The 22286-nt window shown below is 41.1% G+C and overlaps 2 protein-coding genes across 5 annotated transcripts in view; one reads left to right on the plus strand and one right to left on the minus strand.

Moving 5' to 3' along the window:
* The window catches only part of LOC110534166 (short transient receptor potential channel 5), a 36001-nt gene extending 29178 nt beyond the window's left edge, over nt 1-6823 (plus strand). Inside the window, exons 11-12 of the mRNA XM_021618872.3 lie at nt 2104-2193; nt 4050-6823. Of these exons, the coding sequence (XP_021474547.2) occupies nt 2104-2193; nt 4050-4919 (960 nt within the window). The 3' untranslated portion in view covers nt 4920-6823. The remainder of the gene's footprint in view (nt 1-2103; nt 2194-4049) is intronic.
* A 1013-nt stretch (nt 6824-7836) lies between these two features.
* alg13 (ALG13 UDP-N-acetylglucosaminyltransferase subunit) lies at nt 7837-18489 on the minus strand. Of its 4 annotated transcripts, none has more exons than XM_021618874.3 (24): nt 18187-18489; nt 17766-17849; nt 17470-17520; nt 17306-17352; nt 17076-17148; nt 16620-16701; nt 16269-16437; nt 16017-16086; nt 15775-15883; nt 15464-15528; nt 15252-15352; nt 14905-15020; nt 14542-14773; nt 14219-14308; nt 13975-14122; nt 13728-13872; nt 13595-13630; nt 13279-13334; nt 10965-11036; nt 10560-10734; nt 10351-10470; nt 10204-10244; nt 9017-9170; nt 7837-8826 (listed from the first exon to the last, which is right to left on the minus strand). In XM_021618874.3, the coding sequence occupies exons 1-24, from the start codon at nt 18304-18306 to the stop codon at nt 8561-8563; spliced, it is 2622 nt and encodes an 873-aa protein (XP_021474549.2). In that variant the 5' UTR covers nt 18307-18489; the 3' UTR covers nt 7837-8560. The 4 variants fall into 4 exon arrangements, with proteins under 4 accessions (XP_021474549.2, XP_021474548.2, XP_021474550.2 ...); XM_021618873.3 differs by having other exon boundaries at nt 13975-14131; XM_021618875.3 differs by lacking the exon at nt 17766-17849 and having other exon boundaries at nt 13975-14131; nt 18187-18477.
* Between the last annotated feature and the right edge of the window lie 3797 nt (nt 18490-22286).

The following is a 22286-nucleotide window of genomic DNA, read 5'->3' on the forward strand; positions in this document are numbered from 1 at the left end:
CTATGCGGAATTTAACACAATTTCAACGTTTTACACAGTTCTGATAATCATGTTGTTGTCACTTGTTAGTCAGGTTAAGTCATCGTCTTTAAGATGAAGATTCCACGTTACAGTAGGTTGACAGATGATGTTGATTCAACCAGTGTGTGCCCAGTGGGATGTTCATTTGTGTATTAGTCCGTGCTCACCATAGTAATTGCAATTAGCTCAACCTTTTGGCGGCCCTCCTCTCCCCCCCCCCCCCCCCCTTCATTTCCCCCAGTTAAGGCCTTGTGCTGCTGGGGCTCCTCAGCTGACTTGTAAAACCGAATGCATTGACTGGAGCCTGCGCTGTCTAATGAAACTGCTGTATCAAAAAATACAGCTGCCGCTCCAAATGAAGGAGTTTGGGGAATAGGGCAGAAAGGGATGCACGGAGGCAACTCTTAGTGCATGTGGTGAGGTGAGTGGTATGCCTACATACATTACTTGATCCAAAGTATGTGGACACCTGCTCGTCAAACATCTTATTCCAAAATCATGGGCATTAATGTGGAGTTGGTCCCCCATTTGCTGCTATAACAGCCTCCACTCTTCTGGGAAGGCTTTCCACTAGATGTTGGAACATTGCTGCAAGGACTAGCTTCCATTCAGCCACAAGAGTATTAGTGAGGTCGGGCACCGATGTTGGGCGATTAGGCCTGGCTCGCAGTCGGCGTTCCAATTCATCCTAAATGTGTTTTGATGGGGTTGAGGTCAGGGCTCTGTGCAGCCCAGTCAAGTTGTTCCACACCAATCTCGACAAACCATTTCTGTATGGACCTCGCTTTGTGCACAGAGGCATTGTCACGCTGAAACAGGAAAGGGCCTTCCCCAATCTGTTGCCACAAAGTTGGAAGCACAGAATTGCCTACAATGTCATTGTATCCTGTAGCGTTAAGATTTCCCTTCACTGGAACTAAGGGGCCTAGCCCAAACCATGAACAATAGTCCCAGACCATTATTCCTCCTCCACCAAACTTTACAGTTGGCACTATGCATTGGGGCAGGTAGCGTTCTCCTGGCATCCGCCAAACCCAGATGATGAAGCATGATTCATCCCTCCAGAGAATGCGTTTCCACTGAGTCCAATGGCGGCAAACTTTACACCACTCCGGCTGACGCTTGGCATTGCACATGGTGATCTTAGGCTTGTGTGCGGCTGCTCGGCCATGGAAAAACATTTCATGAAGCTCCCAGCGAACAGTTATTGTGCGGATGTTGCTTCCAGAGACAGTTTGGAAATTGGCAGTAAGTGTTGCAACTGAGGACATACAATTTTTTACGTGCTTCAGCACTCGGCGGTCCCGTTCTGTGAGCTTGTGTGGCCTACCACTTCGCAGCTGAGCCATTGTTGCTCCTAGACGTTTCCACTTCACAATAACAGCACTTACAGTTGACCGGGGCAGCTCTAGCAGGGCAGAAATTTGACAAACTGACTTGTTGGAAAGCTGGCATCCTATGATGGTGCCACGTTGAAAGTCACTGAGCTCTTCAGTAAGACCATTCTACTGCCTTTGTTTGTCTACGGAGATTGCACTGGCTGTGTTCTCGATTTTATACACCTGTCAGCAACGGGTGTAGCCGAACCAACTAATCTGAAGGGGTGTCCACATACTTTTGTATAGTGTATCTCTTACCCTTCCAGTACACACTATTAGATGCGATCTACAAACACCTCCACAATTCATTAAATTGTTATTTTTACACCAAATTATTGTCCTGTAAAAGAAAAAGTCTGGTTTGATTTCAACCATTGGTCCATTGTGTCCTAAACATGCAAATTAATGCAAAGTTATGTACGTCCAGATTTTCAACTCAAGCGAATACAAATGTCATGAATATGCCTAAACAGTTTTCCCTTATTAAACACAACATGCAAATATGTGCGTGCGTGGAAGGAAGAGCCTTTTCCCCCAAATCTCAGATCATTTCCTACTTAAGGAGGTACAAGTATAAAAAAATAGCTTACCAAGAAAAAATATGCTTGTTTCTAGAATGTGCCCAGGACTTCACCACTCATTTCATACTGTAGTGGTGTATCTCATGTGATTGTTTCTCTGTTGTGTGTGTCTTTGTGTACAGGAGGTGATCAGGAACCTGGTGAAGAGGTATGTAGCAGCCATGATCCGCAGTGCTAAGACAGACGAGGGTCTGACAGAGGAGAATTTTAAGGTAGGTATCTCAGAGGTTGTGCACTTAAGCTTTCATCCCCAAAATGTGCCTGTATGTATGTATGTACAGTGCCTTGCGAAAGTATTCGGCCCCCTTGAACTTTGCGACCTTTTGGCACATTTCAGGCTTCAAACATAAAGATATAAAACTGTATTTTTTTTGTGAAGAATCAACAACAAGTGGGACACAATCATGAAGTGGAACGACATTTATTGGATATTTCAAACTTTTTTAACAAATCAAAAACTGAAAAATTGGGCGTGCAAAATTATTCAGCCCCCTTAAGTTAATACTTTGTAGCGCCACCTTTTGCTGCGATTACTGCTGTAAGTCGCTTAGGGTATGTCTCTATCAGTTTTGCACATCGAGAGACTGACATTTTTTCCCATTCCTCCTTGCAAAACAGCTCGAGCTCAGTGAGGTTGGATGGAGAGCATTTGTGAACAGCAGTTTTCAGTTCTTTCCACAGATTCTCAATTGGATTCAGGTCTGGACTTTGACTTGGCCATTCTAACACCTGGATATTTTTGAACCATTCCATTGTAGAATTTGCTTTATGTTTTGGATCATTGTCTTGTTGGAAGACAAATCTCCGTCCCAGTCTCAGGTCTTTTGCAGACTCCATCAGGTTTTCTTCCAGAATGGTCCTGTATTTGGCTCCATCCATCTTCCCATCAATTTTAACCATCTTCCCTGTCCCTGCTGAAGAAAAGCAGGCCCAAACCATGATGCTGCCACCACCATGTTTGACAGTGGGGATGGTGTGTTCAGCTGTGTTGCTTTTACGCCAAACATAACGTTTTGCATTGTTGCCAAAAAGTTCAATTTTGGTTTCATCTGACCAGAGCACCTTCTTCCACATGTTTGGTGTGTCTCCCAGGTGGCTTGTGGCAAACTTTAAACGACACTTTTTATGGATATCTTTAATAAATGGCTTTCTTCTTGCCACTCTTCCATAAAGGCCAGATTTGTGCAATATACGACTGATTGTTGTCCTATGGACAGAGTCTCCCACCTCAGCTGTAGATCTCTGCAGTTCATCCAGAGTGATCATGGGCCTCTTGGCTGCATCTCTGATCAGTCTTCTCCTTGTATGAGCTGAAAGTTTAGAGGGACGGCCAGGTCTTGGTAGATTTGCAGTGGTCTGATACTCCTTCCATTTCAATATTATTGCTTGCACAGTGCTCCTTGGGATGTTTAAAGCTTGGGAAATCTTTTTGTATCCAAATCCGGCTTTAAACTTCTTCACAACAGTATCTCGGACCTGCCTGGTGTGTTCCTTGTTCTTCATGATGCTCTCTGCGCTTTTAACGGACCTCTGAGACTATCACAGTGCAGGTGCATTTATACGGAGACTTGATTCCACACAGGTGGATTGTATTTATCATCATTAGTAATTTAGGTCAACATTGGATCATTCAGAGATCCTCACTGAACTTCTGGAGAGAGTTTGCTGCACTGAAAGTAAAGGGGCTGAATAATTTTGCACGCCCAATTTTTCAGTTTTTGATTTGTTAAAAAAGTTTGAAATATCCAATAAATGTCGTTCCACTTCATGATTGTGTCCCACTTGTTGTTGATTCTTCACAAAAAAATACAGTTTTATATCTTTATGTTTGAAGCCTGAAATGTGGCAAAAGGTCGCAAAGTTCAAGGGGGCCGAATACTTTCGCAAGGCACTGTATGTATGTATGTATGTATGTATGTATGTATGTATATATATATATATATATATATATATATATATATATATATATATATATATATATATACATACATAGTCATTGAGCAATATCTAACTGTCCCTTGTTGTGGATCTGTCCTTCGCCTCTATCCCCCTCTTAACTGATCCATAGGAGCTCAAGCAGGACATCTCCAGTTTCCGCTACGAGGTGTTAGACCTGTTGGGGGACAGGAAGCCTCCGCGGAGGACCTACTCATCCAGCAGTGAGGCTACCCAGCAGGACGAGGCCAACGAGGAAGAAGGGGCTGGACAGGCCCAGGGTCAGTCCAGGGACCAAGGGGCTAAGGGGGTATCCTTCAGCACGTCTATCGCTGAGAGGAAGAGCAAGGACTCTGGGTTCAGCGTCTCCGCCCTCTTTAAGTCCATGTCAGGGGCAGAGGGGGCAGTGGACAACAAACCAAAGTGCAACGGGCTCAGGTTCTCTTCCTCCCCCCCGCCCACTGCTGCGTTAACCCGCAGTAGTGGCCGGCTGCAACGCTTCTCCAAGTCCAAAAGAGACTCCATCAGGCGGCTGGGCCTGCTCTTCTCCCGCATGAACGGACACGTCCCAGAGCCCATGTCCCCTCCTCCCAGGATGCACCAGCCCACCTACAGCATCTCAGGCGGTCTGCTTCGGCAGCCCACAACCTGGCCGGACATCCAGATCCCCCCCAATCCCCCGGTTACACACAGCCTGTTCCACCTGGGGGTGAACCTGAACGAGCTACCACATGCCCCTCCCCAGGCCCTGCCATTGGGGTCACCCCAGCAGGCTAACGGAAGTGACAGTCTTCTCCTGCGACCCGCGGGCCACTCCTTACCACCGCCAGCCCACTCCCTGCCACCCCTGCACTGTGCTTCCAGCATCACGGCCTCCAGCTCCCGGGCTGTCCTCTTGGGCTCTAGTGAGGACATGTTTGAGGGCTGGATAGGACCTTGTGACGAGCTGGACTCCTCTGAGGGGGGGGCTGAGCAGGAGGACTCCATCACAACACAGCTTTAGAGATCCCTCCCCCCAGGAATAATGACAGTATGTTCAGGTCACTCTGCTGAAAGGACAGAAAGGATAAGTGGCTGACCCAATTATACAAAACCCAGGACTCATTTTCACAAAGATTTCATAGCAAAGTAGGAAGATTCTAAACATATAATGAAAAAAAAGAAGCTTTTATCTATTGCAATATAACTACGTTTGCATACTGCCACCTACCTGTGATCCTTAGATCATTGGGTCTGTAAGCTCACCATCCTCTCTTAACATTTGTTTTCATACAGTTCAGACCCAGTTATTTATATTTTACTCATCAAAATATCACTGAGATTAAAATGGGTTCATATACACAGCCGAGGTATCACCGTTGTCCAAACTTCTACTCTCTTACACATATGTTTAATCTCATTGCAAGTTTGTCTTTTACCAGACTGTTTTGCAGTGTTGTTCCATATGCACATGTTTTCCTCACGTGCCAAATTTCCCCTACAGGGTGTTCTGTTTGGTAAGTCAAATAACCTAAACATGAACGGTTATTATCATGGTAGACAAGGTCATTTATTTCAGGCTTGCAGGTTGAATCTTTACAAGTTGTTTCTGGACAATTAACTAATAATACTGTTCTCTGTTTTTCTATGAAAGTTGTATTTTTCTATATTTTCTTGGAAATAAGACACTACCAGTTTTGGGCTATTGAGACAGGTAATGCACGATATTAGCAGAGTAACATTTATCCATGTTTTATGTTTACTCTTAATCTAATTTATTTTTCAAGATGGCTGTGAATTATAATACTCAAGATCAAGTTGAGAGAACCTACGAAAACAATGTTTAATTGCTGTCAAAAACAAGCTTGTATACAAATACATTTATTTGATAATGCGAATGATCTAAAATACATTACATTTGACTGATTCTTAGAACTAGGATTCCAAGATTGGGCCATGTAATATGATGGTGTCTGTGGTCACACAAAACGCCACTGAAATGTCCAAAAATAGCTATACTCTGGGCAATTGTGACAGCGCAATGCATTCGCTAGTTGCAGTATTCATGGTTTACCTTAATGTGCAGTCTCATCATTTAAAAATTAACACTTTTACGAGTTCGGATTCTTGTCATCGATAAAAGTTTGGTATTTTGGCGTGGACTGTGTTCAGAGAAGCAAGCCCCCGGTCATGGATCCGGACCTGATCAACTCTATGCGACGGAGATGTGTCCACTATTTGCCTCATGCAGTGGGTCACACCAGATACTAACTGGTTTTCTGATCCACGCCCCTACCTTTTTTAAAGGGATCTATCCCTGACCAACAGATGCATATCTGTATTCCCAGTTATGTGGAATCCATAGATTAGGGCCTAATGCATTTCTTTCGACTGATTTCCTTATATGAACTGTAACTCTGTAAAATATGTGAAATTGTTGAACGTTGCGTTTATATTTTTATTCAGTATGTGTTCCAATCGGTTCGTTCTGAACAGAACCATAATTATTTTTGTTCCGTTTTCACTTTTCTGACCAGCAAAAATAAAGTCAAGAACAGCGTGGAACGTAATATAACGTTAACCTGTTCCCATGCTTTTATTAAATACTATGAGGGTGGTTGATTAAGCCATGGAGTTCAGGTGGGTAACAGCGCTAAATCCATATACGGCTCTAGTTCCTTGCTGATAGGCCGCATTACGATATAGGTGTCTGGGCCCATACAGAGTTCCAGAGCATTCCAATGCAGAAAAGACCATTCCTATACAGTATAATGAAGTGCATGCTGTGGATTAGACTAGTCCTTTGAAGCTTAAAAGATGACTGCCATTACAAAGTGTAAATAGGATAAAGTCAGTCGTCCCAAAATTGAGATTTGCGAGATGATAGGAAAATACTGTATGTAACGGAATTAAATGTACCGTAACAGTTTTCCTTGGGTTGTGTTTTCACGCCTGCCCACAGCACCAAAGTAATCATCAATTCGGAGCGCAGCTGCACAAGACCCAATCGTAATGCCCATGGTCAATTTGATTTGACATTGGATATCCCTATGGGGCTAGTTAGGGACAATCAGTAAATTACACAAAGTAAACAGGCAATATTTTAAAATGTCAATCGCGCCACAACTCAATGACTTAAGCCTCTAACTAAAAATTTTAGAAATACATAAAAGTAGTCCCATTTACATTGTTAATATAATGACGGTCCCTAACTAGCACCACAGACTGGATAGCCTATGTCAAACCAAATCTGCCAGGGTTGCACACCAGCCAAGTGAAGCTAATTGGCGAAATAAATTGGCTAGCCTGGGCAACTTCAAGACCTGTTAAATTATCTAGGATACAGTAGGTGACACTATACTGCAGAGGTGTCAAACTCAATCCACGGAAGTTCGAGTGTCTGCAGGTTTAGTTTTTCCCTTCCAATTAAGAGCTAGACAACCAAGTGAGGGAAGTTAATTACTACTTCCTGAACATTATTCGATCAAATGCAAGGGTGGAGTGAAACCCCCCCACGGTGGAATGAGTGACACGTGGTGTACTGTTTTTGCAGGATGAATGTACACACGAGACACCCAAATTAAATCACCCGCATTTCTTAAAGGCCTAATTCAGCAGTTCTTCAATCAAAATGGTCAACAATAAACAAATAGCGTCTTAGCAAGTGAAACTTCTCAATTAAGAATTTTGCTAGGACTGCCTGGGAGTGGTCTGAGTCATAAGGGGCAAACTGAAAACTAGATGTATTTGGCAGAGGTTTGGAACTCTTTATTTGTCTATTAACTAATATCTGGTAATATCACCAGGCAGGCCAAAACCACATACCACCAAAACAGGCTGAAATTTCATGCGGTCTTTTCCGACAGCTCTTACACTAAAAGCGCATTATAATGTTCACAGTATTCCAACCTTAGTGTGAAAATATAACACAGGAAAATCACTGACTGCGCTGGGCCTTTAATGACAAAGCTGAAAAACAAGACACTCAGTTCAGCCTTGCCAGCTCTCCTCCCAAAACTGAGTTATAAACTACACATGTTAACACTGCCGAGTACCAGTGAGCGCTTTCCATGGTGCTGATCATGACAAAGGGTAGCAACATATGCCTTGTGCTGGCCAGGGTTCTGGAACCCCAGATACCACCATCATACCAAATGACTTCTCTAAAGCAGGGCTCTCCAACCCTAATCTAGCACACACACGATTCTAATAACCAGCTCATAGATAAGATGAAATCAGGTTAGTTACAACAGGGGTTGGAGCAAAAACCTAGACTGAGTGTAGCTCTCTAGGAACAAATTGGGGAGCCCTGCTCTAAAAAAGGTACAGTTCAAATGACAAATTGTTACAACTTCTGGGAAACATAACTTTTTTTTAATTAAGCAAAAAAAAATAAAACATTAATATTAACATAAACATCCCTGAACAATGTGGGGATGGAACCGCGACTGTGTCTGAAATTGCACCCCATTCCCAACGTAGTGCACTACTTTTGACTAGCCCTATGGATGCCATTTCAGACACAGCCACTGACTAGTAAAGTGCAACAGAGGAACAATGGAATAAACTTGACACAAGGCAACATTTACAGGCATAGGGTGAATGTGAGTGGGTGAATAGTAGAGGGACCCTGCCTCCCTCCCTGCATCCCCAGTGAGTGCTTGGTTACATGCTGGGAGGGATAAAGTGCCCTTGGTGTGTGGGTGCAGTGACATAGTTGACTGGGTGATTGGAGGGGCAGTAGGATGCGAGCACACGGGGTTGGGCAGGGCCTGAGTTCCAGGGTGTGAGGTAGTGGTAGGTGGCAGAAAGCATCGGAACATAAGGCTCGTAGGTGTGGAGGGGGGGTTGGCTGCACTGGTCCTGAACCAAGGGGTAGAACACTATGCCTGGGGCTCCTGCTGAGGGAGGGTCCATGACCAGGGGGTTGCCTGGTAGGGAGGAAAAGGTTGGGGGTGAGGATTAAGAAAAAAATACAAAATAATTTATGGATCACAGAGTCACGTTTGATACTTGGTCTTAACATCCTCGTAACAAAATCTAACACTGAAGTCAGATCTTATTCAATGCAGATGTGCCATTTCATAATGCAGAGGTTTGAGGCAGAGGGGTGGCACTGACCGTTGGCAGGAATGTCTCCCTGGCCATTAGGCCCAGTTCTCCCAGGCTCTGGGTAGGACTGGGGGACCGTGTGATCAGAGGGAGGGGAGGCAGCGGGCTGCTGATACACCTGCTGCATCTGCACCACGGAGTGCCAGTAGCTCTGCTGGTACCACTGTTTCAACACAGAGAAATATAGGCACACTGTTTTCATTCAAAATACATGTCTTGTCTCATGACCAGTTACCCATACTACACTGAAAAATATAAAAATGCAACAACGGTGTTGGTACCATGTTTCATGACCTGAAATAAAAGATCCCAGAAGTTTTCCATATGCACAAAAAGCTTATTTTGCTCAAATTTGTTTTCATGCCATTCAGTGATAATTTATCCAAGATATGCCACACCTGTCAGGAAGCTGATTAAACAGCATGGCCATTACACAGGTGCACCTTGTGCTGGGGAAAAAGGCCACTAAAATGTGTCACAACACAATTCCACAGATGTCTCAAGTTGAGGGAGCGTGCAATTGGCATGCTGACTGCAGGATTGTCCACCAGAACTGTTGCCAGAGAATTTAATGTTCATTTCTCTACCGTAAGCCACCGCTATCATTTTAGAGTATTTTGCAATACATCCAACCAGCCTCACAATAGCAGACCACGTGTAATGGTGTAGTGGGCAAGCGGTTTTCTGATGTCAACATTGTGAATAAAAAGTAGCCCAAGGTGGCGGTGGGGCAGGCATAAGCCACGGACAACGAACCCAATTGCATCGATGGCCCATTTTATTTAAGGTATGTGTGACCAACATACACATATCAGCATTCCCAGTCATGTGAAAATCATAGATTAGGGCATAATGAGTTTATTTCAATTGACCAATTTCCTCAAATGAACTGTAACTCAGTAAAAATCAATGAAATTGTTGCATGTTGAGTTTATATTTTTGTTCAGTAAATGATACAGGGCTCTCCAACCCTGTTCCTGGAGAGCTACCCTCCTGTAGGTTCACTCCAACCTGATACAGTTTACTAACCAGATAATTATTAGAGTCAGGTGTGCTAGATTAAGGTTGGAAAAAAAAACCTACAGGACTTAAGGACCGGGGTTGGAGAACCCTGCTATATATTAGGACGTCATTCTAAATAAGAATTTGTTAACTGACTTGCCTAGTTAAATATTAATTTGATCCCCTTTACTTACTTGGACTCCTAAATTAAAGTAATATTGGATGACCTTGCAATCTATAAAAAGAAATACATTTAGTTACAATTACTGTCACATTTTCAAATTCAACCATTGTGTTCAAGTTGTAAACTTCTAAAGGTCATGGGGCAGCGTTTCTCTGACCTCGTGGAAGGTCATTGCCGTTGGGGTCATAGGAGTATGGTGGAGGGGGTGAGGCGCTGACTGCTTCCCCCATGTCATTCACAAACCAGGGAGAGGAAGGAGGAAACTGCATGGATAAAACTAAAAACAAGCTAGATATAAATAGATATCCGTTAGACAACTCATAACCAACTCATTATGTCTAACCATAACTTATATAGAGCGGGTACCTGGTCTGCCCATAGTGTGTGGGGGCATGGGAGCCCCCTCTGGATGGCTTGAGGGTGGAGCCATTGGTGCTGGGGGGATCTGAGAGCTGCTAGCGGAGGAGTTGGTGGTGAAGATAGCTGCTGGAGCTGTGCTTACAGCCTGTGAAGAGGTGATAACTGCGGACTTCACCACCACCTGAGGAAACAAAACATTAAATAACCCTCAGACTACAACAGACAATTCATGCTTAAATTCAATGTCATGTTTAAAAAAATAATAATTTAAGAATAGTTTTGCCTAATCCAAAGACGAACATTCTACAGTATATAAAAATGTTTTAAAGCAGCTGCGTATAAATTAAACACCTGTTCTCCCGCCAAAATGTGACAACAGTTCTATAAAGTGGATGGTGAGGGATCCAGTACCTGCTGTGAGTAGCTGTAGGTAGCTACGCCCTCTTGTGGAGAGCCGGCACGAGATCCTCCCTCTTCAATGGTCTAGAAAGGCAGGCAGGCAAAAAAATACATGTAAAGACAGGAACGCAGTCAAAACAGATCAGCCCCAATAAGCACATTAATTGGAAATGAACCAATATATATAATCATCCCACGTGTGAAATAAACTTTTATTAACCTTAGTTTCAACCCCCACAAAAAAAGTGAAGGGCAATTTGAGAAAAGATAGATAGATAGATAGATAGATAGATAGATAGATAGATAGATAGATAGATAGATAGATAGATAGATAGATAGATAGATAGATAGATAGATAGATAGATAGATAGATAGATAGATAGATAGATAGATAGATAGATAGATAGATAGATAGATAGATAGATAGATAGATAGATAGATAGATAGATAGATAGATAGATAGATAGATAGATAGATAGATAGATAGATAGATAGATAGATAGATAGATAGATAGATAGATAGATAGATAGATAGATAGATAGATAGATAGATAGATAGATAGATAGATAGATAGATAGATAGATAGATAGATAGATAGATAGATAGATAGATAGATAGATAGATAGATAGATAGATAGATAGATAGATAGATAGATAGATAGATAGATAGATAGATAGATAGATAGATAGATAGATAGATAGATAGATAGATAGATAGATAGATAGATAGATAGATAGATAGATAGATAGATAGATAGATAGATAGATAGATAGATAGATAGATAGATAGATAGATAGATAGATAGATAGATAGATAGATAGATAGATAGATAGATAGATAGATAGATAGATAGATAGATAGATAGATAGATAGATAGATAGATAGATAGATAGATAGATAGATAGATAGATAGATAGATAGATAGATAGATAGATAGATAGATAGATAGATAGATAGATAGATAGATAGATAGATAGATAGATAGATAGATAGATAGATAGATAGATAGATAGATAGATAGATAGATAGATAGATAGATAGATAGATAGATAGATAGATAGATAGATAGATAGATAGATAGATAGATAGATAGATAGATAGATAGATAGATAGATAGATAGATAGATAGATAGATAGATAGATAGATAGATAGATAGATAGATAGATAGATAGATAGATAGATAGATAGATAGATAGATAGATAGATAGATAGATAGATAGATAGATAGATAGATAGATAGATAGATAGATAGATAGATAGATAGATAGATAGATAGATAGATAGATAGATAGATAGATAGATAGATAGATAGATAGATAGATAGATAGATAGATAGATAGATAGATAGATAGATAGATAGATAGATAGATAGATAGATAGATAGATAGATAGATAGATAGATAGATAGATAGATAGATAGATAGATAGATAGATAGATAGATAGATAGATAGATAGATAGATAGATAGATAGATAGATAGATAGATAGATAGATAGATAGATAGATAGATAGATAGATAGATAGATAGATAGATAGATAGATAGATAGATAGATAGATAGATAGATAGATAGATAGATAGATAGATAGATAGATAGATAGATAGATAGATAGATAGATAGATAGATAGATAGATAGATAGATAGATAGATAGATAGATAGATAGATAGATAGATAGATAGATAGATAGATAGATAGATAGATAGATAGATAGATAGATAGATAGATAGATAGATAGATAGATAGATAGATAGATAGATAGATAGATAGATAGATAGATAGATAGATAGATAGATAGATAGATAGATAGATAGATAGATAGATAGATAGATAGATAGATAGATAGATAGATAGATAGATAGATAGATAGATAGATAGATAGATAGATAGATAGATAGATAGATAGATAGATAGATAGATAGATAGATAGATAGATAGATAGATAGATAGATAGATAGATAGATAGATAGATAGATAGATAGATAGATAGATAGATAGATAGATAGATAGATAGATAGATAGATAGATAGATAGATAGATAGATAGATAGATAGATAGATAGATAGATAGATAGATAGATAGATAGATAGATAGATAGATAGATAGATAGATAGATAGATAGATAGATAGATAGATAGATAGATAGATAGATAGATAGATAGATAGATAGATAGATAGATAGATAGATAGATAGATAGATAGATAGATAGATAGATAGATAGATAGATAGATAGATAGATAGATAGATAGATAGATAGATAGATAGATAGATAGATAGATAGATAGATATATATATATATATATATATATATATATTTTGAGTACCAGGTTGGCAGTGGACTCTGCCGCAGCATACATCGACGGGCTCTGGAACCCTGGGTCTGCAAGACGAAGAGACTTCAAAAGATAATTGTGCACTTTTATCCACATTGTACGAGGGGTCTCCATATCATGAGCCTTTACTGCTGCCAAATGACATCAGTTGGGAAATGGAATAGCCTAATCTGTCTCTACATAACCAGTTAAAATAATGCATCTACAGATCATAATGAAAATGGTGAACAAGGACTGTCCTACCAATTCTTCCTAAGGGCTCTCCAAGTACTTCATGGAAATCTCCACAGCAGGTGAAGTCACTCACCTTGAGCAGTATAGATGTACTCCTCCGAATATTCACCTGAGACAGAAACATCGATTTTCTCCATTTACATTCAAATTCGGGCTCAAGGTGAACAAATACATTTGATCAAGACAGCATCACCGGACAGGCCTACCCTGGTCGCCACCATTGTTCCTCTCATCAGCGTCCTCCTCTGATGAGTTCATGGCCTGTTTGCCAGACATGGGAATGGGGCTCGGCCCCCGCTGCATCCAGTAGGTAGGGGGTGCTGGAACCATGGGGTTTGCTACAGCCTGTCCCTAAAGAGAAGGTTACAAAGCAGACAGCAGGTTGACTGTGGAATACACATGCTCCCAACTATCAAAGTCCGAACCCTGAGGGCTTATGTGCTACTTCGTTACCGGCAAGGGAGGGAAAGGGGTCTCATCGCCCTCCTCAATCTCGTAGAAGGTGATTGTTCCTTCCATGTCCTGTGCCTCCTCGTCAGCCTCTGGGACATAGCTGAACTGGCACTCTTTGTTGACAGCATGCATCTGGCGCCTGCTTCGGCTGCAAGAGCTCAAGTGAATACACATACATTTGTAACCACAAACACTCAGTCACTGCTCAGCATTGCTTAGGAGATGATTAAAATAAGTCTATTACCGTGACCTGAATGAGTAGTTGTCGAAGCTCTGGTAGCAGCGTTTTCCTGGGTGAGGGTAGTATGCCGCCTCTGGCCCAATAAAGTGATGCCTGTTCAAGAAAGACAACACTTTTGAACAGAACCCAGATTGGCAACATCATTCAGTAGATACCAAAATTATATAAATCAATGGCAAGGAACATGGCCTTATTTCCCAAAAAGCATATATGGAATCAAAATCAGTAATGGTGCACTACAGGAACTTTCAATTGTGTATAACAGCAGCCGTGTGAATGAGTTCTCAAACCTGCTGTTTTACTATTTAAGTAGCAAGCACACATACCTGGGTGGGCCATATCCTCGCGGGGGCCTAGGTGGAGGATGTGGGTGATACTGTTCATAGGGCAGTGTCCCTGGTGGTGGTGCGGGGGCATACATGCCAGGGGCGCGCCCAGGGGGTATGCCGCCAGGGCCTGGCCGAAAGCGGGGAGGCTGGGATCGATTGTAAGACACCATCAGCATCTCCTTCCCTCTGGGCTTCTTAAAGAAGCGCCGCCGGCCTCTCACCTCGGAGTCTGAGAGAGGGGAGAAGAGGTAACAGACAAAGTTGTACAAGTCAACTTTAATGGTCTAACGCCAATACATGTCACTGCTATTAGAAGCTAACCAGCTAAAACCATCTAAAAAGGTTAAAGGGTATACAGACCCATCTCTCCAGGATACTGCTCAGGCCTGCTGTATGATGGTCCCTTGCGGCTTGGGGTGATGTTCCAGGCAGGGACAGGGTTCACAGGCTTCAAGTTAGTCAGAGACACAAGATGTCTGAAAGTGGTGGGGTAGAGAGGTCTCAAATCAAATATTAAAAACAGCACTGTGTAGAAGGTAATTTACCATATATACACAATACTGTATGATTGACAATAGGATGATGCAAGGCCAGGTGCAATCATTCATGTACCAGAAAACTAAAATAAGTACACATTGATGAGTGCTGTGCAGTAGTGCCTGTTTGTAAGTCAATGTGGGGTGTTTTAAAAGAGACAGGCATCTCACTTTTCTCCAAGCTCTTCGATGAACACTGTCACAGCACTAGGGTGAGTGCCCACCTCCTGAATGAAGGCATTGTAATACTTCCCTTTGGGGTCGAGACGAACCTGCATAGGAGACATGGGCTAACCTTACGGTCATGGAGTATGTTCGGAGTACGGTCTGCACAAAAAAAAAAACTCACTAAGAATCTTAAATGAGTGGATAAATTAGATTACCTGACACTTATCTCCCAAGAAGTACTGTCTTCCAGCAAACACCATGTAATCAGTCTTCTGCATTTCTGTTTCAGAGACAAGACATTATATGCCATTCCAGAATGCCCAATTATACAACTATTATATGTGGGGGAAAAAACATGTGGTATGAGCATATCAACCCCATGTGAATATTCAGCACAGATAAGTTCTGCACTGCATGGATCTTGAAACATGTTCTTTATAACTAAAGTTTCACAGTCACCTTAACAGTTCCACTTTATCACAAGAATTCCAACTCAAGTTTTCCCAAAAGGGGCAACATGGCATACCTTTGCGACTGTCATGCCATACATCGAACTCTACATTTCTGTACATCTCAGAATCCAGTGCTTTGAGCACCTTATACGGGAGAGAAAGTTTTATTGGTCCATCTGGAGTCTTGGGAAGAGAAAGAGAGGAGAGACTGTATGTGCTCCTAGAATGTAGTCTGTCTATCTCAGTAATGTTATAAACTACAACACCTCAGAGGTGGTAACCAGACCGCTTCCTAAAACATAGAAAACCTTGTCACCTTTGCTTCCTCTGCTCCAGGCCTGGCTTTGTCCTCTGTGCGATTGTACCCATTGAGCTCCCAATCGTCCCTACAAGAATAAACAATTATACTTGACAAAAAAATGCAAGAAAAATACAAATTCAATTACTATTCCAATATATAGATGCAGGGGCAATTTATACATACTGTAGGTAACTGGAAGACCATAAGGCAGGTTTAGTCAGGAGGACTTTCTGTAATTCAAAAGGATTGTGCAGAACAAGACTTCACCTCTGAGTCTGACCCCTGTCCTCGGGGGTGTCATAGCCTGCGTCCTCACTGCACACTGATAGGCTGTTCCTATAGCGACGACCTCCTCCACGGAACCCCTCCAAAGCTCCCTGCAGCTCCACCTCCTCAACACCAAGGACTTGCGTGTACAGCAGTTCATACAACAGAGCTGGATTCAATTGAAAAAATGAAAAAAAAGTACACTTCCTTTAGACCACACATGGAACTATTGCTCATTACAATTTTGACTAACTACAATCAATGAGTAGCTAACTAGCTTTGTTCAAATAAGACTTAAGAGTGAAGACATCCACTGCTTCCTCAGAATTCTGATGGACTGAGAGTACTGACCCTGACACAGCGCTGCATTGATCGGGTAGTTCCTGGGATACACAATGTCATAGTGGCCATTGTTGGAGCAACACAGCAAAATCTGTAATACAGTCAAGAGCAGAGTCCAGGAGTGTAATGCATTTTATCCCCATCACTCGTTTAACCATTCAATGGTGAAAATAATAGACACAAATTGTCTACATAGAGATGGAAGCAAGAAAAGATAGAAGCTGGTAAACTGAAAATGCAGAAATATTGGACGTTTTGAAATGACGGTAGTCATCTCAAAGGATAAAATGACAGCAGCACCCTCTAGCGGACAAACCAAAGTCTCACACGGCATTTCACCTTTCCACACACCTGCTTTAATTAGCAATGTGATTCAGTTTCTGGTAATTACTTCACTAATCAGGCATTTGAGATGCTTCAGGGCCTGTGTTCAAGTGGGCTGTGCTGAACCACACACATTCTTACCTTCTCCACGTACTCTTTCTCAGTTATCTCAGTTGGTGGCTTCCCAGGGTACCTGTATATGAGGAAGCACCGCCTTCCACACAGTGAAAATGTTAGAACACACTCATGTCAGGTTCCATTAAAAGCAAAAAAAATGCAATTCACATAAATCTAATTTTACAATGTTCTGTCAGCCAACAAAGGTAGTACAACCTGGGAGTGTATAACTGAACACATTGTGGAGCACGTACCTGTACAACAACGACAATGCCTTTATCTCAACTTGTCCAGCGGTTTCCTTTAGAAAAATATATTTAAAGGGTATGACCCTTTTCACACAGTCCATGGTCTGAATCTGCCCCATGTATTGTGCAATGAACTTGTATAGTAGTTTTAAACGTAGTTTTAAACATACCGTGGGGTCCTCCAGACGCTCCAGATACTTCTCAAATGACCCTTCAACAAACTGAGAGAAAGCATGTCATTTAGCAGAAGCCCTTATCCAGCGCGACTTAAGAGTATAGTGAGTGAATACATTTTCGTACTGGTCTCCCGTGGGAATCGAACCCACAACCCTGGCTTTGCAAGTACCATGTGCTACCAACTAAGCCACAACCCAGGCCTACTGACAAAGCATGTCACGATAATGTAATTATAGACTGATTTTTTAAACTAGACTTGCTCTGTACTGTGATTGTGCTTGCAACTTACAGGTTCAAAATCGCATCGGTTTGCCCTCATGAAGGTGACACAATCTTTCCTTATCTTTTGTTGAAAATTCTGTGAGTAATAAAGCTTGAGGAAAGGAAAGAAATACCGGTACATTATCATCACATGTTTTTGTATTTGGTCACTTAGCGCCCTGTGAAGCATTATTGTGTGCATTCCATGTTTCAACTCTGCCACTTCATCAGTATCAATAATTTAGCGGTCAACCAAATGAACCCATGAGTTCCCAAACGACACATTCCAACAACAACAAAAAATACATTTTCTATTTTCACACCATGAATTGAGTCGAAGTTAAGAACAGTAATATTTTCTCTTTATTTTCAAAACGTTGGACGTGAAATGCAATTGTTGTTGTTTTTTAAAGTGTACAGTAACGTTTGCGAAATTGGCTTTAGCCTACCTGCTCAGAGACAGCTCGAAATAGACAGGACGCGTCTCTTGCCATCATTTTCCGGTAGAGACCGATGCTGGCTAGATACTCGTCCATGTTGACAAAATACTTCTTCAGAGCTTTCTGCATCTTTTTAAAGAGATTGCAAATAAAAAACGATAGCTATGCAAAGCTTCATAACTTCACGCGTAGACGATAAAGAACACGACGGTCGAAAGTTCCCTTTCGAATCGCAATAAGGAAACAGCTGCTACAAATGAGCCCTGATTGCCGAAGTCATTTCGCCGTCACTCGGCCAAACCGTTGAAAAACGTATTGAACATTCTTGTATTTGATTGGTTACACTAAACGTATATATATATATATATATATATATATATATATATATATAACTGGGAGACTACAAGTATATAGACACAATGGGCAATCATAATTGAATGTAGGGTACTATTTCGAGGATAAAGTATATATATATATATATACTTTATCCTCGAAATAGTACCCTACATTCAATTATGATTGCCCATTGTGTCTATATACTTGTAGTCAGTCTCCCATGAGTAAAAAAAAAAGGCTACTCCACAGTAGGAAGAGAATTATGAGGAAACACAATTGTAAACGATTTCTACATGTTGTCAAACTGGCAACATGTGGCTGCGGTACAACATAGTAAAGCAAAGTTTTCTTGATTTAATCACCAGTCAAGGTAAATTTGAAGAACAACAGTTTACAGTCTGAAAACAATATGCTGTCACATTAGACGGTGTCTTGCCTCAAATGTATTTCCCTTCATTCTCCCCCCCTCTCTAATTCCTATTTTTTCCCAGCCTTGGATTGGAACCTACAGCCCCCATCTGGAGTGGAGACAGATTATAGGCTACATCAATATTGTGAGTTAAAATGTTGTTGCCTACTGTTAATAATACAGTGCATTCGGAAAGTATTCAGACCCCTTGACTTTTTCATCATTTTGTTATGTTACAGCCTTATTCTAAAATGGATTGAATTGTTTCTCCCCTTATCAATCTACACACAATACCCCATAATGACAAAGCAAAAACAGGTGTTTAGACATTTGTTCAAATGTATACAACCCCCCTCCCCCAGAAATATCACATTAACATAAGTATTCAGACCCTTTACTCAGTACTTTGTTGAAGCACCTTTGGCAGCGATTACAGCCTTGAGTCTTCTTGGGTATCTCGCACCTGTATTTGGGGAGTTTCTCCCATTCTTCGCTGCAGATCCTTTCAAGCTCTGTCAGGTTGAATGGGGAGTGTCGCTTAACAGCTATTTTCAGGTCTCTCCAGGGACGTTCGATCGGGTTCAAGTCTGTGCTCTGGCTGGGCCACTAAAGGACAGTCAGAGACTTGTCCCAAAGCAACTTCTGCGTGTTCTTGGCTGTGTGCTTAAGGGTCGTTGTCCTGTTGGACGGTGATATCAGGAAGTGGTTTGGGACCACTGTCGCTGGGAGACTAGAATTGTTGAAGACGCATGTGGTGCATAGATGCATATGGAGTGGTGTGGGTGTGAATAACTAGGTATAGTTATATAGGGAAAATAATGGATAACCCAACCAGTTCTTTGTGAGCTGAGTTTTTCCATCTATTACGTTATCTAGGATTCTGTCCACCACAGCCCATCGGTCTACAGGTAGTGAGCACTGACAGGAAAAGCCATTGAAAAGTTTCAAAGGGTAACAGCTGAGATGGATAAGGTCTGAGATGCCCCCGGACACTGAGACTTCCTTAATAAGAGCATGATATGTGTACCTCTCGGGCTCCTGCGCTGTGATCGTTGCTGCGGTGTGGAGGTGAAAACCTAAAGATGTATAATGCTATAAAGGGATTCTGTATGGAGATATGAAAAAAGAGAGTATTATTCCCGAATATGCTGTTAAATAGAACATTAGCGTGAATATTCAAACCCCTGTGTGAATAGAACACTGGTGTAGAGGAGGAATTTGTGATGCAACACAAGTGTATAATGGGTTACTAGAGATAAAGTAACATAATATGGAGTATAATGTGTTATTATGGCGATCTGATGAAGTAAGACGAGAAAAATAATAATAATACCACGACAAAGTATGGTGGTGACAAAGTATTCTGAGGATTGTTCAGAGTGGTCCCTTTACGGATAATTTCTATGATAAGGTTAAAGCATTCTACGGGACTTGACTTACCCCTAACCAATAAAACTATAAATAGAACCAATGAATGTTGAACATGGTTTTCTGTTAACTAAACTTAAGGCTACAATTTATTGTACTCCTGATGTAGTTTTTATTGATATCCCAAACGATGAGATATTAAACCAATGAGTAAGCAGGCAAATTGAACCACTCCAGGAGGAGTGGGGGTCTGACACTGCCTCCCAGTTGATTTTGTCTCAGGCACCAGAAATATTATGGATAGAACATTCCAATGACAGTGGACTGATAGGCAGTGCTAGCCCAGTTATAATAACTGTTTATCTCTCCCCTTCTGAATTGACCAATGAATTTGATAAATTTGGCACGTTACATATTCATCTTTTTATTAGTATAATTTTTTTTACATTTAATAAGTGTGAAGCAGAAAGTGAATATCCAACAGAAATTTGAAATAAATATATCGAGTAACATTGTGTAACGGATCTCGTCCTCCTCTTCTGAGGAGGAGTAGCGAGAAGGATCGGAGGACCAAAACACTGCGTGGTAAGTGTTCATGATGAAATATTTAATGAATCACACTGAACACTGAAAAAACAAAAACAGTAAAGTGAACGAATGAAAACCGAAACAGTCCTGTCTGGCGACATACACAAAGACAGAAAATAAACACCCACGAAACCCAGGTGGAAAAAGGCTACCTAAGTATGATTCTCAATCAGAGACAACTAACGACACTTGCCTCTGATTGAGAACCATACTAGGCCGAACACAAAAACCAACATAGACTGCCCACCCCAACTCACGCCCTGACCATACTAAAACAAAGACAAAACAAAGGAACTAAGGTCAGAACGTGACACATGTAATATTTGTGTTGTGGAGAAATGACCAGGCAGGAGACGGGACAGATAGTTTTCGTTTAGTCCAAACCCCTCGTGCTCTACAGTTCCCGGCACCCTAGTGTGCATGCGCATTTCCTATTAGGTGTAGTAACGTAACACTGCCGTAATACATTACTGCTTAGTAACAGCATAGTAACTAATATAAACAGATGTAGATCCCAGATACTACAAAATGCCTTCCAATATGGAGCAAGTTATCATGTTTGTTTTGCTTTGTTTTAAACCTTGCAATAGGGGTAAAGCAGAACATTGTTTGAGAGTGATCCCTGTATATTAGGAGTAGGGATTAGAATGTTTTTTTTCTACTGGAAAGAGTTGACGGGTCTTAGTTGAAGGAAACAGATTATGGAGACTAGTGAAAGTAACAAAGTGAATGGTTATTGGCTTTCAGATAGCATTCTAATAATGACATATTTTAGTAATTTGAAGAAGATTGAGCATTCTACAGTTGAAGTCGGATGTTTACATACACTTAGATTGGAGTCATTAAAACAATTTTTTCAACCACTCCACAAATTTCTTGTTAACAAACTATAGTTTTGGCAAGTCAGTTAGGACATTTACTTTGTGCATGACACAAGTAATTTTTCCAACAATTGTTTACAGACAGATTATTTCACTTATAATTCACTGTATCACAATTCCAGTGGGTCAGAAGTTCACATACACTAAATTGACTGTGCCTTTAAACAGCTTGGAAAATTCCAGAAAATTATGTCATGGCTTTAGAAGCTTCTGATAGGCTAATTGACATAATTTGAGTCAATTGGAGGTGTACCTGACCTCAGAAAATAATTGTAGACCTCCACAAGTCTGGTTCATCCTTGAGAGCAATTTCCAAACGCCTGTAGGTACCACATTCATCTGTAAAAACAATAGTACGCAAGTATAAACACCATGGACTACGCAGCCGTCATACCCCTCAGGAAGGAGACGCGTTCTGTCTCCTAGAGATGAACGTACTTTGGTGCAAAAAGTGCAAATCAATCTCAGAACAACAGCAAAGGACCTTGTGAAGATGCTGGAGGAAACCGGTACAAAAGTATCTATAT

The sequence above is a fragment of the Oncorhynchus mykiss genome, chromosome 10 (genome assembly GCF_057628025.1).
Source record: "Oncorhynchus mykiss isolate SJ-2025 chromosome 10, ASM5762802v1, whole genome shotgun sequence".
Classification (NCBI taxonomy): domain Eukaryota; kingdom Metazoa; phylum Chordata; class Actinopteri; order Salmoniformes; family Salmonidae; genus Oncorhynchus; species Oncorhynchus mykiss.